An 18,735-nucleotide genomic window follows, 5' to 3' on the forward strand; every position below is an offset into this window, starting at 1 on the left:
ACCCTCAGTTTGTGTTTTCTTCTTAAGCCCATTGTCTCTGCCTCAGTTTTAATACTTGTTGCTTGTTGGAGCCTGCCACTTCCTTGATTTCCCTGCCTCTTGTCCCTGAATCCTGTTGCTCTTCTGTTGAGAATCACTCAGTCATGGTGTCTGGATGTCCAGGTCTCACTCTGCCTGCTGCCTCCCGTCTCCTGCTGGTGCCTCTACCTTTGCTCTGTCCCAGCCGCACTCAGCCCAGGCCTCCCGAGCATCTTGCCGCAGTGCTTAGCAGCCTCTTGCTCTCAGTCCTGAACTCTCCACATGTGTTGTTGCTGTGGCTGTTGGTGTCTGTTTAACTGCAGTGTTCTGTAAGGCGGCTCCCTCTCTACAGCTTGCTCCACCTTCTTACCTGTCTCCTGCTGTTGGGTTCTCCATCTGCAGTGTACCCTTGCCTTTTAGCAGACTTCTCTTAGCAGGCCTCTCCCTCCACTCTGTTGTGATTTGCCAGTTGCTGTGTTTATTTCCTTGGCAAGCACAGTGCTGTCCAGGGACCAGAACTGGGCTGGTCCTAGAACTGACCCTGCCAACCCTGGGGTGAAGTTCACGCTCAGTGAGGGACCACTGGAGGATGAGCCAAGTGGATGACTCAAGTCCCGCCAGGGCTTGTGGGGAGGAAGCCTCGGAGCACTGAAGGGTTATGAGGGAGACGCAGTAGGGAAGGGCTTCTGTTTCTAGGAGGTGCTATAACCTTTATCACTCCATCTCTCTTAAAAAATTTATGGAAACACAGTGTGGAGTAGTATAAAAAGGTGACTATATATCATAAATATATAATTTGGTGGGTTTTTACAGGCTTCACACCCATGTAGCCAATGCCCAGATAAAGCAGCAGATCCTGGCCAGCTAGGCAGAAAGCCCTCCTCACACTGACCATAGAAACTTATCAAGGTTAACCATTAGTCTCACATTCTGATTTTGAACTAAATATAAAATGAGTATTCAAGGGCCACAATGGTGGTGTATCAGGCTGATCTTCTTCCTGTAACACCAGTATCACATATGGGCAATGGTTCAAGTCCCAGCTGCTTCACTGCCAACCCAGCTCCCTGTTCATGACCTGGGAAAGTAGTTGGGGATGGCCCAAGTCCTTGCATCCCTGAAGCCACTTGAGAGGCCCAGAAGAGGCTCCTGGGTCTCAGCTTTGGACTGACTCAGCTCTGGCCATGGAGGACATTTGGAGAGTGAACCAGAAGATGGAAGATCTCTATGTCTTCTCCCTGCCCCACAACCCCTGTAGCTTTCCAAACAAACATAAATAAATCTTTTTTTAAAAAATTTTTTTATTAATTACATTGTATTATGTGACACAGTTTCATAGGTACTTGGATTCTCCCCACCCCTCCCCAAACCCTCCCACCATGGTGGATTCCTCCACCTTGTTGCATAACCACAGCTCAAGTTCAGTTGAGATTCCCTCATTGCAAGCATATACCAAACATAGAGTCCAGCATCTTATTGTCCAGTCAAGTTCAACGGCTTCTTAGGTATACCCTCTCTGGTCTGAAGACAGAGCCGGCAGAGTATCATCCCGATCAATTAAAAGCTCCAAAGGAGTAATTCAATATGTACTCCTGCATCTGATTTTAAAAAAAATTCTTGATGATGCTGTCGATCTTGCAGATTCAAGAATGAGGAAATCCTTCCGAGGTCCATTGGCAGATACAGTATACCAGAGTCTCAGTTCACCCAGAAATTAGCTGTCAAGCTTCTCTGGGGGTGTTGGTCAATTTGTTCTGCCCTGCTTTCTCTGCTATGGTATTAGATGTCTTCCGCAGGCTCCAATGGACTGCCTAATCCACTGTGTGCATCTGAGTATGCTGTGCACTGCACCACCTTCAGTCACTGAGGTGGCCCCATTCAGACACTGTTGGACCACAGGTCCTTCCACTCCTCGCGGCTGGTGTTCAGAGTCCAGCAGTTTAATTGGGGGTACCTTCAAAGGAATATTTTCTGAGGTGATCCCAGACCTGACTCCCATGTGCTCCTGCCAGTATGGGGTCTGGCTCATTCTGTCACCCACATCAGCCTACACACACACTAACAGTTGCAATTGCTAGGTCAGTTCTATCTCCAGTCCCATTTCTCTTTCAGAACAGTTTTTAAAGCTTTATTTATTTTTATTGGAAAGCCAGATTTACAGAGAGGAGGAGAGACAGAGAGGAGGAGAGACAGAGAGGAGAGATCTTCCGTCCACTAATTCACTCCCCAAGTTACTGCAACAGCCGTTGCTAAGCTGATCCGAAGCCAGGAGCCTCTCCCCAGGTCTCCCACACAGTTGGAGGGCCCCAAGGCATTGGTTCATCCTCACTGCTTTACCAGGTCACAAGCAGGGAGCTGGATGGGAAGTGGAGCAGCTGGGATTAGAACTGGTGCCCATATGGGATCCTGGTGCATGCAAGGTGAGGACTTTAGCTGCTAGACTACTGCGCCAGGCCCAGTCCCATCTCTAATGTAAACCCAATGGGTGCTATGTCCTTGCCCAACCCAGCCCAACACACACTTGACCCCCATAAATACCACTGGGAGCTGCAGCCAGTCAGAGAAACCCCCACTATCCCCCACTGGGCCTGGCCCCCAGCCCTGGTTTCTGTGCCTGCCAGAATGTGCAGTGGACTGGTCCAGTCTGTCCCATATCCCGTTCAACTCTCTTACACATCGTTGGGCATTGAAGCCTAACTCAACACAGCTGACTCCACCCTCTAGCCCTCACTCATGTCAGTGGGTGCCACCACCTGTAGAGCAAGGCCCGCCCCCAGTCCTGGTTCTCATGCTCACAAGTGGGAGCTTCAGCCCATCAGAGGTGTGCCCACAGTTTCCCTGCTGGACCCACTCCCTTCCCTGGATCTTGCACTCTTCAAGTGGTTCTGCAGTTTAGCTCAACAGGACTTGCCTTCCAGGCCCAGCACTTGCCCACTGATACTGCAGCAAAGCCCAATCAGCCTGCCCTTACTCTGGCTCATGCATGTACCAGCAGGTACAGTCAGCCCAGCATGGCTCTCCCCCCAACCCAGTTCACATGCATTTGGCTTCTTTTGCTTAACATTTGATCTGCAAGGTTCATACATTCTTGCTGGTACTGAAGATCATTCTCATTGCTGAATGGAAATAGATCTAAACTAAATGAGACCTATTCTCTTTATATTAATCAAAATACAATTAATAAAATTCATTGTATGGCTATGCCACTGTTGATGAATATTCAGGAGCTCCAATTTGGATATAAGAAAATGTATTGGTGTAAATCTACTCATCTGCGTCTTTTGGTGAACATGAGTTTGCATTCCACTTGGTTAAATACCAGAATGGAATTGCTAACTCATAGAAGTGTTACTATATTTAGCATTGCAAATTGAGAATCTATGATTTGAAAAAACCAAATGTTTGAAGATCTGGACACTTTTGAGTGCTGACAATACACCACAAGTAGAGAATTCCAATGGTGATGTCATGACAAACCAACTAAGATGCAGGTGCGCTTCAGATACTGTACAGAATGTTCTTCAGGCCTTGTGTACTGGTATATGTCAAACATCAGTGAATTTCATGTTTAGGCTTGGATTCTATCCCTGAAGTGTCTCATTAGGTTGTAAAAATATTCTGAACTGGGAAAAATTCTTGAATCTGAAACGCTTTTGGTCCACGCATTTTGTGTAAGAGCCAACAACCTGTAATAGGGGCTGCTGATGGTTTTTATGAAGGGGTTATGTTGATTTACATTCTTCACGTACATCTGAAAATTCCAGTGGTTCCACATCCTTGCCAACACTTAATGGTTTCTTCATTTCTATTTAATTATTTTTTAAATTTATGCAATGGTGTGTCATTATGGTTTTCACCATTGAAAGGATTTAACTTTAGAGCAGATTTTTTAAAGCTTAAAGTTCTTTGTTGTCTCAGGAATGTTTTCTTTTTCTAGTCATAGATTACTGAAACTTGTGAGTGGAAGGTAAAAATAAGGTGATTGAAAAATGAAAACGTGCTTAATGTTTATTCTCTATTGACTTTGCTTGAAATTTTCTTTGAATAAGATGATGGAAACAATGAAGAGAAGCACAAGCCTGGAGACCTTTACCTCACAGAAAAGAACAAAATAGAACATCTCGGCCTGCATCATTTCTAAGAATAAATTGTGTTCCAACTTGAACATGATAGGGATATTGGGCCCGGCGCGATAGTGTAGTGGTTAAAGTCCTCGCCTTGCACGTGCCTGGATCCCATATGGGTGCCGGTTCTATTCCCGGCAGCCCCACTTCCCATCCAGCTCCCTGCTTGTGGCCTGGGAAAGCAGTCGAGGACGGCCCAATGCATTGGGACACTGCACCCGCGTGGGAGACCCGGAAGAGCTCCTGGCTCCTGGGGATTGGCTCAGCTCCAGCCATTGCGGCTGCTTGGGGAGTGAACCATTGGACGGAAGATCTTCCTCTCTGTCTCTCCTCCTCTCTGTATATCTGCCTTTCCAATAAAAATAAATAAATCTTAAAAAAATAATTTGTTGCAGGGCAGATCATTTAAAAAAAACATGATAGGGATATTAAACTGTAACATATATAATGAAACAGGCTTGGAATTATTCTGCCTACCATGATATTGTCATCAGTCTGATTAATTACTGGTTTTTGAAATTCAGACTTGAAGTTTATAAGTCTTTAGCAAAGTACGTGTGACATAAGAAAAATATCCATTGGTATCTGTCGAGTCTGTATTTCAATAAAAGTGCTAATTTTTGTCTTTCAAGTTCGAAAACACCTCCTCTCCTTTTTGAACAGAAGATACTTCTCTGGCCAGGTCATCCTCGAGGGTCAAAATGTTTCTCTTGCATTTCCCTGTTTTACCAAAGCACAGGAAAGCAGTGTCTCTCTGCTTCATTCTAACCCAAGAACACTTTATGGCGATGGAAAGGACAGCAAAAGTGTGCTGAGTTGTAGGATTGAGGTGGCCTTGAGTATCGCCTATGTCCATTCCTGCCCAAGATTTTAGGGAAAAAAAACTTAGGGATTTTAGTTTTACTTTTCTCAGGTGTAAACAGAAAAAAAACCTTAATTTTAAGATTCCTTGAATGGACTGAAAGTGGATTATATGGCAGGCAGAAAATATTTCCTTTCAATCAATTAAATTTCATCTTGTAAAACATGAGTAAGTGATAATAATGTTCTTTGAGATGTTTATTTGATAAGTTCTCTTCATTTTCCTTCCAGGGTGGACAACTTTGGCCTGGGCCTCTTGCTGCGATCTAGGCAGATAAAACGCATGATCGCTTCCTACGTGGGAGAGAATGCCGAATTTGAGCGGCAGTTCTTGACCGGTGAATTAGAAGTGGAGTTGACGCCTCAGGTCAGACGGTTTCTCTGTCTTTTTTTAAAAAACTAATTTATTTAAAAATGTTATTTATTTCCCCCAAGAAATTTCTTTGTGTGGGGGGTGCTAAGGCAGAGGGGGTGCTATTTTATCCAAGTGAGAGATTTTGTTGAAATTACTCCTGCTGATTGATAGAGGTTTTGTATCTTCTGCTGTTTTGCTCTGAGGAAGAAGGTATTTCTGGTAAAAATACAGGCTGCAGGAGGAAGTTTTGAGTTTGGCACTACATATACGTATGTATGTTATGCCAAATGCATGCGGAAATATTTAAGGATTGTTCTAGAAGGCCATTTTTCTGAATCCTAGAATTTGAAATTGGCAGATGATGTGGTTTGGCTAAGATGCATGCGCAGCCTGAAGTCCGTGGGGTAGAGAAGGTGTGTGTCTGGAAGGTGGGTTAGGATCAGCGCCCGTGCGGTGCCTCCAGGGAGCGATGTGAGTTGGGAGTGAACCATTCTCCACTTGATCTGGCAAGTTTCCAGTCTGTTGCCTTGCCTCCTGACTGAAGGGCTTGTCACAGGGGAAGGCGGAGGTTTTGCAGACACAAGGAGTCTACAAAGTTGTCTGCTGTTTTGACATGATCTGCCTCATCTCTAAGGCTGAACCTGCCACTCTGCTTGAAAATGGTAACCTTGCCATCTTGACCATGCTCATGGTAGTGCAGTGTTGCAGGTGAAGGAAAAAGACCTTTGTTGGTCCTGGAGTGAGGACTGTGCCCGGGGGTCGTGCCTCCTCACGGGGGTTTCACATCTGGCCTTGCCCCGGCGCAGTCCCCCGCGCTGACCGTCACACTGTGGTGTGTCTTCCATTTTCGGTGTGAACAACAGAAATGATTCCCCACAGTTGTACAGCCTGAGTCAGTTCCCTTCCTGGTCTGTAGCTCACTGACCTCACCCTGGAGCTTCACCTGGCTGAGGGAGGGAGCAAGTGGGTGGGCAAGGTCTGTGATGACACTTCTTTATCCTTCTCAAAGATCTGTGTATTTATTTGAAAGGCAATTAGACAGAAAGACAGAGAGAGAGAATGGGAGAGATTGGAACTGAGACCATCGAAAGGCAACATCTAGGAACTTCTGGGTGGCTGCAGGGGCCCAAGCACTGGGGCCATCTTCCATTGCTTCCCAGGTATATTAGCAGGGAGCTAGACTGGACGTGGAGGAGCTGAGACTTGAACCGACACCTATATGGATGCCGGCCCTGCATGAAGCTGCTTTGCTTGTTATGCCACAACACTGGATCCTGCTGTCACATTTTTTTTTTAAATAAAGCTGTATTTATTTTTATTTGAAAGATTTACAGAAAGGAGGAGTGACAGAGATAGGTGCCCTTCCCCTGCCGTGTTGCTTATCAGAACAGCAACCCTATGACGTCAGAACCTTGCCTTTATACCTTTGTTTAACCTTAGTTATCTTACTGTAGGTCCTGGCTCCAAGTACGTTGGAGAATTAGGGTTGCAGCTGAGAAATGTTGGGGGGAATGCAGTTCAGCCCAAAGCTTACATTCTGCTTTTCACACTATAAGTTGAAATACCTTCTCCTTTGGCTTGAAAAATCTCTCCTGGATTATCCTTTAGTTTGTCACAGGACATAGATGAACCACCTTCCAAATAAATGTCCATGGAGTGTTGGTGTCACGAGGAAAACAGTACATGGATGTCAAAGTTTTTTGCACCAAAATCAATTTCCATTTCCATGGATTTCTTTCTGGTGAATATTATTGAAAGACTCGGGATACTAAGTAGAACCAACACCGTCCATGAGATAAACTAGTGACCAAGTGACCTGGGAGGTTTGCGGGTCTCCTTGGGGTCACTCCTTCCCCACAGTGTCTCAGCCAGCTGAATAACTGAGTGGCGGCACTTTTCCGGTTGGGACCATCTGGACACACTGTCCTTGGTCAACAAGTCCCTTCTGACTGCTGATGAGCCAGTGACTTAACCAGTAAGACAGAGCAAGACCGCAGTGATGGGCTCTGCTGGTGCAGGAGCCAGCGTGGACTCCATAGAGGAAACCCGCGTGGAGTGCTGGTTGGAGACAGCGGGGAAGCTGGCGTGGAATCCCTGGTTGTGGCCAAGAGAACAACAAGAGGAGATTCCAAAGCAGCTTCCCCCGCGGTTGCCTCCCCGGGAACAAGGCTGTAGATTCTCTGCTGGAGTCTCCCCAGCGGCTCAGCCGAGTGCTGGGGTCTGTGCTTCCCTGCGTCGGCTTCCCTCGGCGCTTCCCGAGACTAAAGCTATCTTAAACGCTTTTTTTTCATACATATTTTAGCCCTGAATGCTATTGAATTGTTATGAATGACCTTTTGTTAGACATGCCTATATGTAGCACATAGTAAAGCAACAATATTTTTCAGCATATTTATAGCTGAAGGTCCATAATTCAGATTTGAAATTTGATTGACAAAACACTAAAACCAAACATTTGTAGAATATGGTCTCAAGAGAGGAGAGTGAGGAAACCGGAAGTCCATCTAGACAGTTTATTTTTCGATATGGATGGAGTAGTTGTTGCATATGGGGCCAGTGAGGCTTTTTAAAAACGGATCTTTCTACATGATGGCCTAGTGGCTAAATCCTTGCCTTGCAATCACTAGGATCCCATAGGGGTGCCAGTTCGTATCCTGGCTGCTCCACTTCCCTTCCAGCTCCCTGCTTGTGACCTGGGAAAGCAGGAGAGGATGGTCCTATGCCTTATGACCCTGTACCCGTGTGGGAGACTGGGAGAAGTCTCCTGGCTTTGATCGGCTCCTCTCTGGCCATTGGAGCCAGTGGGGAGTGAATCAGCGAATGGAAGCGCCTTCTGTGTCTCCTCCCTGTAAATCTGACTTTCCAATAAAAGATAAAAGTAAAGTAAATCCTTACAAATGGATCCTTCAGCACAGAGCGCTGGGGAAACACGCTGCTGGTAGAGTCATCCTGGGCACTTTTCAAAACCGCCAGCCCCCGCAGGGCCGGAGCCTCGTCCATGCCCTTTTCCATGCCGGCAGTCGGAACCGGTGCTGGGCGAACTGGCTAATGCGGCGTTTGTTGGCTCCCTTGCAGGGCACGCTTGCAGAGAGGATTCGGGCAGGAGGGGCTGGAGTTCCTGCCTTTTACACCAGCACAGGGTACGGAACCCTGGTCCAGGAAGGAGGGTCCCCCATCAAGTACAACAAAGACGGCAGTATCGACATTTTCAGCCAACCGCGAGAGGTAAGCAGTGTACTGCGGGACGCCTGGGTGGGAGCCGGGCCTCTGAGTGAGACAGAGCTCTCCCAACACTGGTTCATTCTGCACATGGCTGAGACCACTGAGGCCGGGCCAGACTGAAACAGGGAGCCAGGAACTCCATCCGGGGGGTCTCCTGCTCAAGTGGCAGGGCCTGAACTTGGGCCATCCCTTGTTGTTTTCCCAGGCACCTTAGCAGGGAGCTGGAATGGAAACAGAGTATCCGGGGCTCAAACTGGTTGCCTTACTATGTGCTGCCACTGTTGCAAGTGGTTGCATGACAAGGCTGGCCATCATCTTTCTCTCTCTCTCTCTTTTTTTAAATGTTAGAATAGCTGACTCTTAGAAGCAGCTAGTGTGTGACCCAATCAGGAAATTCTATCATTGGCATCAGAGAGAAAAGCGACATTCTTGATTCTGCTCCGTGGTAGTACGTGGTGACTCCAGTTTTGTCAACCGTGCAGGAAGTCGTTGCTCAGCTCCTGTTGTTGGTGTTTATAGTGATGATGCTGGAGTCCCCGTCGGTTAGCAGTGACCGCTGCTTCAGGGAGCCAGTGTTTCGATGTAGTGGGTAAAGCCACTACCTGCGAATCTGGCCTCTCATGCTCCTTTTGCTTGAATGAATCCCAGCTGCTCTGTGTCTGCCAGTCACCTAGGAAACGCAGCTGAAGACGGCCGGCGTGTGTGGGCCCCTGCGACCTCGGTGGGAACCCTGCAAGGAGCTCTTTGCTCCTGGTTTCAGCCGGGCACAGCCCTCGCTGTTGCAGCAGTCTGGGGAGTGAACCAGTGGATGGAAGAGCTTTCTCTCCTTCACTCTCCTTTTTCTCTCCCTTTCTGTAACTCTGACTTTCAAATAAATAAGTAAATCTTAAAAAAAAAATAAAGGCCTTTCACAAAATGTATCTATCTTTATAGAAAGAAGAGCTTCATTTGTTCATGATTCCATAATTTCATGTATCTTTTCTAGAATGAGATGACTTTGCAGAAACGTAAGAAAGGATTTCTGTTTTAAATGATATATAAAGAAAAGTCATTGTACCAAAAGAGTTTTTCAAAAGATTTAGTTGTTTACCTGAAAGGAAGAATGGCAGGAAGAGAGAACTTACATCCAGTGGGTCACTTTTCAAATGGCAGCACCGCGAGTTCAGGGCCAGGTCAAAACCGGGAGCCAGGAACTGCTCTCTGATTTCCCCAGTGCGTGGCAGGGATCCACGGATCCAAGTCCTTTCACCATCCTTTGTTGCCTTCCCAGGTGCATTGCCCTGAGGCTGCATTGGACCCAGTGTAACTAGGAAACAAAACAGCACTCAGACATGGGATGGTGGTGTTGCAAGCTGCAGCTTAATTTTCTAACCCCATTACCAAAAAGTCCTATTGAAAAAGCTTTTTACTAAATGCGCTTACTCTACATGTCCACCAGGGGGTGCTGTAGGAGTGAAAATGAAATTCAGGCTTTGGAAGGCTCCATCCTGTGCAGTGATGGAGGATGACAAATGGTCTAGGTTTCGTCTTTCCATTTGCTTCGGTCCTCTGAGTGGACAAAGGCAACATAATGCCATGACAGAATTCCTGCCTTATGTTCTGCACCCTCCAAATTCTTAATAAAATTAATAGGCAATAAATTTAAAGAAATATCAATAGCATTCCGTTTATCCAGTAGTGACGGAAGAGATGTGATAAAACAAGGCAATATTGATCATAGTTAACAGAATCCACGAAGCATCCACGAGTGAATCCCAGGAAGCCCTCTAAGGAGAAGTTTGAGAGATGTAAAATGAAAATGTCAGGTATAGAAGCACAGATCCTACCCGTGGGCAGTATGTCACTTCTCTGCACATTAGCCTACTGTTCAGAGGATCGCAATTAAAATCTCAACAGGTGATTACACAGGAAGACATGAATGAGTTGTTAAAACTATTCATATTTTGTGCACTCCACAAGCTATTTCATGTCACTTCTATCATTTTTTTCTCAGAGCTGAGCGGGGGAGATGGACTATGTTTATTTCCAGAATGCAAGTTAGGCACACAGTGAATAAGATGAACACCCCACGTCTCAGGCCTGAAGAACTGTCCATTGCCCCACAGCTCCCAGCTTCCTCTTGTTGCTGAGCCTTGCCTATCCTGGTCCCTGAGCTCTGTCCAGCCTGTTCTGGGTCCCGTGGGTCCACTCCACTCACCAGTGGAGTCTCTGTGGAGATGCTGTTCCCTCTTGGGACCTGGAATGCTGAGTCTCGCGTCCTGGTCTCCTGCCTCTGTCCCCGTGCACACGGTGAGCGTGCGAGTCATGTGTGATGCTTGCCACCACGCTCTTTGTCTTCTGCAGGTGAGAGAGTTTAACGGCCAGCACTTCATTCTGGAAGAGGCTATTACGGGGGATTTTGCTTTGGTGAAGGCCTGGAAGGCTGACCGAGATGGAAATGTCATTTTCAGGTAACGGGATGTCCTCAAGCAGCTCTGTGTTTCTTATGTTACGATAAAAAAATAATGCTTTTTTTAACTTGTCATCTTAAGGATGGATAAGGTTGAACACATCTGGGGGGTTGTGTGCCTTTATGCCTGTGTGTTCAGAATCTCTCTGTGGTGTTGCTGGCGAGGTGCACCTGTGTGTTCTCTCCCTGGAGATGCTCACCTGCACTTGCTAAGACCTGCAGCACACGAAGGTAGTTAATCTTCCTGCTCTTATTTGCATGGACTGTCGTAACGTGTCAAAATCACTTTGTTGTTCTAGACAGCTGTTGCTAATAGTGCTTTAGGGTCAGTTCTCATGTCCTGCCGATGTGTCCCAGGAAGTACTTGTCCATGTTCTGTCGGCAAAGTTGATTCAGCTTAATAATGCTGAACTGCGATTCTCATTACCTGGGTAGCCGCAGACCTAATAGATTTTTAAGACTTGATTACCTGCAAGCTTACTGAATCCCAGTTATGAAGTGTCCTGGGTTTGTATATACATTGTGAAAATTGTGACATATTTTTCCCTAGTAAACATTTATTTATTTGAAAGGCAAAGTTAGGGAAAAAGGAGAAACACACACACACCACATACAACCACAGATACACACACCACACACTCACCATACACACATACTCCACACACACACACGCACACACACACACAGAGTCTTCAATCCACTGGTTCACCGTTTAAATAGCATACATATCCAGGGGTGAGCCAGACCCATCCTAGGAGCCTGGACCCCATCCAGATGTCCTATGTGTGTTGCAGGGGCCCAAGCACTTGGGCCGTCTGCTGCTGCTCTCCCAGCACATGAGCAGGAAGCTGAGTCAGAAGTGTTGCAGCTGGGATTTGAACCCCACACCATGTCACTGTTGACCTCACACGGTGCCACTGTTGACTTCGTTTGACGTTTTCAGGATGTTTCATCTTGAAGATTTCACTACTAGGTTAGAGAAGTATTTTTTCTCATAATGTTTTCTTTTTTTTTTTTCTCATGTTTTCAGTAGATGCTTTTAGTTAGCAGTGTTTTTATCCTTAGCCAGTGCAGCTTGGTGGTGAGCTCGAGGAAACTCAGTTGATAGTCTCATGTTGTTTTAGTTATTTCTCAACAACTTAAATCTTGTGATTTTTATTTCTTGAATTTGGCCAATTATTGAAAGTGCAATTACATTTACCAATTATAGGAGCCATTTTGCGTATGTAAGCCATACATCAAGTGATTTGCAGAGCTTCATTGCTTTTTGAAAGAGAGTAGTCACATTATGTAGTAGCCAGTGGAAGCGGGGTAAGGAAGCTGTTCTCCTGAGTGTGCCCCGTGCCCCACAGCTTGGCTCTGGCATCCGGAGCGCACGCATCGGCTCCCCTAAGCTGCGACCTTGACTTGGTGGTGGCCATGAAATGTCTCCTCCGTTATGCTCATGTGGTCCCTTTGCGTTGAGGGGGACAGCCCTACGTACCCATGCCTGTCTCGGTCATGGTTGCAGTGTGAGGACCTGCTACTCCTTCCCCTTAGCCTGCCTGGCCATGCCACCAGGACTTAGCCCGGCCATTTGGAGCTAGGTGCCTGGCAGCTCCCACCCACCCACAGGGACTCCTGCCACGGGCGACCTTCTGAATTTGAGCAGAGGCCACGTGGACGGCCGGAAGGGCCATCTGTGGCTTATTTCCTTCTCTTACCAACATATGGCCCCTACATTTTTACTTTCGATCAGAAAGTGTATAACCTGAAGTACTTGAGGATGCAAGCCCATTAGCAAAATTGGTGCCGTCTGCAGATTTTCACTCAGAGTGTCGTGTGGTTTGTTGCACTTTCCGAATTTCATCAGAAACTAGTTCTTCAGAATGATGTTTGCAGGGGACTCACAACTTATCAGTGAATATTTTATCTCAAGAATAATTCAACAATGGGCTTTTCTTTATAATACAATCACTCTAGCTTCTCACATAAACCGCTTGCTTCCTTTTGGGTCTTGCTGTTTTAATGACAGCAAGGGGCTTAAAGATGTATTTAGCTATAGGATAAGCTAAAATCCCAGCTAATAAAATGAAGGCAAATTCATTCCTGCTGGAGTCAATTGACTAACAACTTTTCTGTTATTTTGCATACAAGCCATATATTGAATATGAAAAATAGTTCTCTTTCCCTGAATCCCTTCCAAACATGATGCAAATGGGGTGAAATCGCCATTCTTTTTTTAAGTATAAAATGTTATTACTGGAAGATAAGATACACTCTTTTGAAAGGATGTTTTGTTAATAAATATTCATCTAGTTTATATTGTGACAGCTGGGAGAGAGATATCATCCTTTTTTTTTTCTTTTTCATGTCTTATGTAGGAAAAGTGCAAGAAATTTCAACCTGCCCATGTGCAAAGCTGCAGAAACGACCGTGGTGGAGGTAAGCCAAGGGGAATGGTGGAAGTCCTGGAGTCCAGGCTTCACGCTCCGTGATGTGTTTGTTCAGCAACGAGCCCAGCAGGTGCTTTGTGTCCTGGAGGGTGGAGAGTGACAGCTCTCATCCTGGAGGGTGGAGAGTGACAGCTCTCATTCTGGGATGTGGGCTGGTTCTACCTTGCTGGGTGATAGCTGACAGATTGCTATACTGGCCGCCTCTGGTTCCCTTAGGTCCTTCTCTGAACATTCTCTTGGGGATTTAGTTTGTGGGACCAGGTCATCTGAATCTTTGAATGTTGAGTAAAACAGACCTTCTTGCGTGAAATCCAAATGAACTGATGCCTGCAGAATGCCAGGCAGATAGAAAATTGTATCAGGAGAAGTTTGTTACATTTCTGGGTAAAAATGGAGTGAATACTTCAGGGGAAGGAGTGGGGATGCTTGTCTGGGATGGGTCTCAGGGCACAGGGGAGTGCACGCGCGGGGGGCTCTCTTTGGGGCTCCTCAGGGTTTGGGAGAGGTGGGACTAAGCCTGGAGCCCTCCTTGAGTTCAGGCTCAAGGTTTGTCACTCGGTTACATATATTCAAACCCCAAAGGAAATTTTCCAGATCATTCTCAGCTCAGGCTTTAGAACCAGATGTTTTTGGGCATTTGTGATAGTTTTCCGTTCCAAGAGCAAGGGTCCCTGGATCCCACCTGGGGTTCTGGCAGTGGGAACTCGTGCCCCTAAATTCTCACGTGTCGGTGGTATTTAGAGTGGCACCTTTGGCGGCGTCTGTGTGCTTAACTAGCGGGAGCTCTACCTTGGAAGTAATCACTCCAGTTCTCTTCTCTCGGGAGGTGAGGTATAGCGTCTGCAAAGTGTTGGAGGATGTGGTACCCCCCAGCCAGGTGTGGCGCGTGCTTTTGCAGGGGTCTTTAGAGGACTCTGTATGGGGAATGGATCATGCGATTTGTCCTCTCTGGGTGTAAATGCTTCCTTGCTTCTTGGGTCATCATAATGCCTGCCTATGCCACTGTGGCATCACAGAGGAGCAGTCTACCCCATGGCTTTGGGTACCACCCTACTGATGGGATGCAGGCAGCATGCCTGACTGTACCAGCATGGAGGGTTGCAAAGTGCACCTGCTCTCTCGCATACAGCCAGAAGCTGCCACTCCTGGGGACCCCCGGCAGGCAGTGTTTCTTCCCTGAGTACCGAGAGGCTTTACGCAGTGTCCTGGCTGAAGTGTAAAAACATTTCTTTCCCTGTTAGGGTATTTTTTTTTTTTTCAGTAGAGAATGGCTTTCTTACAGGCAGGAGTCAGGAGAGATTAGAACAGAGCTGCTCTCGCATTGGGTTAAGGAGAGAGAGACAGAATCCTGGAAATAAAGTCCAGGTTACTCTTGACTGTCTCAAGATAGAATTCTTTGAACAAAGCAGCTTCTGCTGGTAGGCCCAGACTCACTTTAGGGTCTCTTTTTAAAGATGAGTTTTTGTTTTTATTCGAGGGGAGAGAGACAGACAGACTGCATCCGTCTACTGTTTGACTTGCTGTATGGCCACAGTGACTATGGCTGGGCAAGCCTAATAAGTCTGGGGCCGTGAAGTGTCTGGGTCTCTCACACGGGGCGCAGGTGCCCAAGCTCATGGGCCACTATCCACTGCTTTCCCAGGTGTATTAGTAGGCAGCTGAATGAAAGTGGAACAGCTAGGAACCAAACTGTCACTCATATGGGATGCTGGCTTCTCAGGTAGCAGCTTAACCCACTGTGCCATGATGCCAACCTCTGAGATCTCTTTCAACTCATCCTGCAGGCAGTTACTTCCAGCTGAATGCCCTGTCCACTATGGGAGTCACTAGCAACATGTGACCTTTCACATAAAATTCATTAATATTGGGCCCAGCGCGGTAGCCTGGCAGCCAAAGTCCTTGCCTTGCATGTTCCGGGAATCCCATATGGGCACTGGTTCCTGTCCCAACAGCCCCGCTTCCCATTTAGCTCCCTGCTTGTGGCCTGGGAAAGCAGTGCAGTCAGGAATCAAAGCAGCACCCCGTGGGATGCCAGCACTGCAGGTGGCATCCTAACTCGCTGTGCCGCAATGCTGGGCCCCAGCCTGTTGCTTTTCATGTTATTGTTGCGTGATTAAATAGCAATTTGCCATCAATGTTTTGTGCTAACCAAGTATGTTTAACTTGAAAACCAGTTTGCGGGCTTCAGGGGTGGCACAGCGGGTTAAGTTGCTTCCTGCCACACTGGCATCCTGGTCCCTGCAGGTGCACCTGGGGAGGCAGTGGAAGATGGCTTGGGTATCTGAGCCCCCACCATCTGTATGGGAGACCCGGATGGTGTTCTGGGCTCCTGGCTGCAGCGTGGCCCAGCCCTGGTCATTGCAGCCTTTTGGGGAATATGCTAGCAGATGGAAGAGCTCTTTTTCCGCCCCCGCCCCCGTTTCCCTGCATTGTCACTCTACCTTTCAAATAATTTAATTTTTAAAAACAAATTAATTTTGCCCTTGACATAACTATTTATAATTTCTGTAATAGAGAAACATTTTTTTTTCCCGGAAATGTTTTCCCTTTCGAATGTGTTCCAAACAAGCTTGTAAGTTGCATAAAACCAAAGTGCTGACTAACGTGTTTTTGCTAAAACCGATTTTAATGTTACCTTTGCATTTCCTTTTTCTACTTTAAAATATTTATTTATTTTTATCTACTAGAAAGATAAGAAAGATCTGCTGCTTCACTCCCCAAAGGCCCTCAACAGCCGGGGCTGAGCCAGGCCCAAGCCAGGAGCCCAGCACAGCGTCCAGGCCTCCACTTCACGTGGGAGGGGCCCTACCCGTGACCCATCATGTGCTGCGTCCTTGGCTGCATTAGGAGCAGGCTGGTTTGGAAGTGGAGCAGGCAGGACCTGTGCCAGAGGAGCTAGTCCAGAACGTAGATGTCCCAGATGGGAAGGCCCTGCTGCACCTGCACGGCCGCTCGGCCGTTGGTATCCTTCTCCCCGGAGTCGCGAGGTCGTCAGTGCCCGCTGCATCTTTCTCCGCTTCTGCAGGATCTGGGTGGTTACTTGGGGGAAGTAGTACCTGTGGGTATACACTCTGACATGCATTCCAGCTCGGTGGAATTTTAGCCCAGACAGTATTATTTCTGAACCTCCCTCTCTTTGAGTGGGTGAAGTTCGCTCTGATAAACTTGAGACATTTAAGTACACAGCCAGCTGGGAGAGACTGCGGCCGTTGTGTGTGTGTGTGTGTGTGTGTGCGCGTGTGTGTGTGTGAGTGAGATGAGATGCAGCAAGAACTATCAGGTCTTCCAAAGGGAACTCATTTGGCGCTTTCTCAGGAGGAGCCTTCCTAACCTCTTACCCAGCCCGGATCCCCTCTGTCCCGGCACATCCAGCCATCTGGCATTTCTCTGGGAAGTGACCTGTTTCTACTCTGCTGAGGTTTTTCAAGGTGCTGATCATCGGAAGTGTCGGGGCAGGGACAGGAGTGCCTCACTGTGCAGGCTGTCGGCGCTGTGTCTCCTGCAAGCAGCCTGGCACACGTGCCGTCGGGAAAGGTCATCTGACTCAGCCGTCTGACTGCTGCGACCGAAATAACCCCGCTCGTTCGGCTTCCTTTGTGTGGTTGGACTTGCGCTCTGGCAGGAGTCGCAAGATGGCAAAGGTTTACCCGAAGCCCCTTCAACCATTTTGACTCATTTGGTTTAGTTAAAATAAGTATATTCTCTATTGTGACTGAAATAGCCATTTAATAGGATTTATATGATATATGTGAGAAATTTTTATATTTCACAAATATGAATGCATATATATTCATATAGCAAGTGATTTATGCAGCACAGTAACAAAGTGAATATCTAGGAGCTCAGTGAATAGAATATTTCCATCTATGTGCCCTCCTACAAGAACAAATTACTGTAAGGATTATTGTATATTTATGTCCTTTGTCCTAAAAATCCCACGTCATCAGGCATGGACATATTACAGATATTTTCTGAAGTGATACTGTAGGACATTTTCTTTCTCAGAGCCAAGCTTTGGGAACTGGGACTTCTATGTTCTGCAGCAAATCCTGGCTCACATCATCTCTTAGAGACCCACCAGAGGGAAAAGTTAGGGGTACGCACTGTCCTGCCAAGCACACATATGTTGTTTCTGGTTGGCAAGTGGGAAACAGTGAAGAAGACAATGAAAGGCATATTTAAAATGTTTGTTTTTAATACTTATTTGGAGGGTGGTGCACACCCAACAGCAAGCAGAAGGGCTGGAGCTCGGCTCTAGTGACCATCAACCCACAGTCACCCCCAACTGCCCCATCCCCTCTCCTTCCTCCTCCTCTTGGGTTATTTTGAAAGTAGCATCAGGCATCTCATCTCCATGACATTTGAAGGCAAGTTCATTGGCATCAAGGAATTCTAGTTTGCTAAACACTTGTCTAAGTTACCGAGGGATACCAGCCCTCGTGTGGCTCATTCTGATGATCAACCCAGGTGAGAGTTAAATCAGTAAAATATGTAGTACAGTAGATATGGAAAAGTGTTATAAAAACAAAGTATGAAAAAGCACATGAAATGTCAGGGAAAGAACCTGAAATGTTAGATACGATGGTCCGTGGCAAGATAGCACTGAGGTTTCTGGGTGAAGACCTCAACAGAGGGAGGGAGTTGATGGATTTGCAGCAAATCGAGTGGGAGCCCTCTGGGTGGGCTGAGGGAGCAGCAGGTGCAGAGATCTGAAACAAGCTGGAGGGTATAGAATAGGGACTGGATACTTTATTCTCTTTAGGGCATGGTGGTGAGTTGCAGAGTTTTTTTTTTAAATGAAGACTTGATTTGGTTATTAATTATTAGGGTAGTAGAAGGGTGAGAGAGACAGAGCGAGAGAGACACTGAGATAATCGTCTGATCGATTATCTCACCCCCAGATGCCTAGAGTAGGTCTCCCAGGTTGGGGCTCGGGTCACACTAGTTGAGCCAACACCTGTTTAAGCCACCTCCCAGGATGTGCAATCATAGGAAACTAGAATTAGAAGCAGAGCTAGAACTTAATCCAGGTCCATCAGTGCAGGTTGCGGGCAGCCCTCGTGGCAGCCTACTGCTGAGCCAAACGCCCGTCCTCTTAGTCTCATGGGAGGCCAGATTTTTGGAGAGTAATAATCATCTTTTTTTTCCCTCACAGGTTGTGTGAAATATGATTTCTATTTTCAGTGCATTTTATACTTGTACCCAAGAAGTGATTCAGCCTGAATCTAATGTTACCATGCTGATGTCAATGGGAACTGATTTTGAGGTTGG

General features: G+C 46.8%; 1 protein-coding gene across 1 annotated transcript in view; it reads left to right on the plus strand.

Annotated features, from left to right (window-relative positions):
- OXCT1 (3-oxoacid CoA-transferase 1) overlaps positions 1-18,735 on the plus strand; it is a 130,345-nt gene that overhangs the window by 19,558 nt on the left and 92,052 nt on the right. The window contains exons 4-7 of the mRNA XM_004583674.3: positions 5,235-5,370; positions 8,434-8,583; positions 10,924-11,030; positions 13,393-13,453. Of these exons, the coding sequence (XP_004583731.2) occupies positions 5,235-5,370; positions 8,434-8,583; positions 10,924-11,030; positions 13,393-13,453 (454 nt within the window). The remainder of the gene's footprint in view (positions 1-5,234; positions 5,371-8,433; positions 8,584-10,923; positions 11,031-13,392; positions 13,454-18,735) is intronic.

This window comes from Ochotona princeps, chromosome 23 (assembly GCF_030435755.1).
Source record: "Ochotona princeps isolate mOchPri1 chromosome 23, mOchPri1.hap1, whole genome shotgun sequence".
Taxonomy (NCBI): domain Eukaryota; kingdom Metazoa; phylum Chordata; class Mammalia; order Lagomorpha; family Ochotonidae; genus Ochotona; species Ochotona princeps.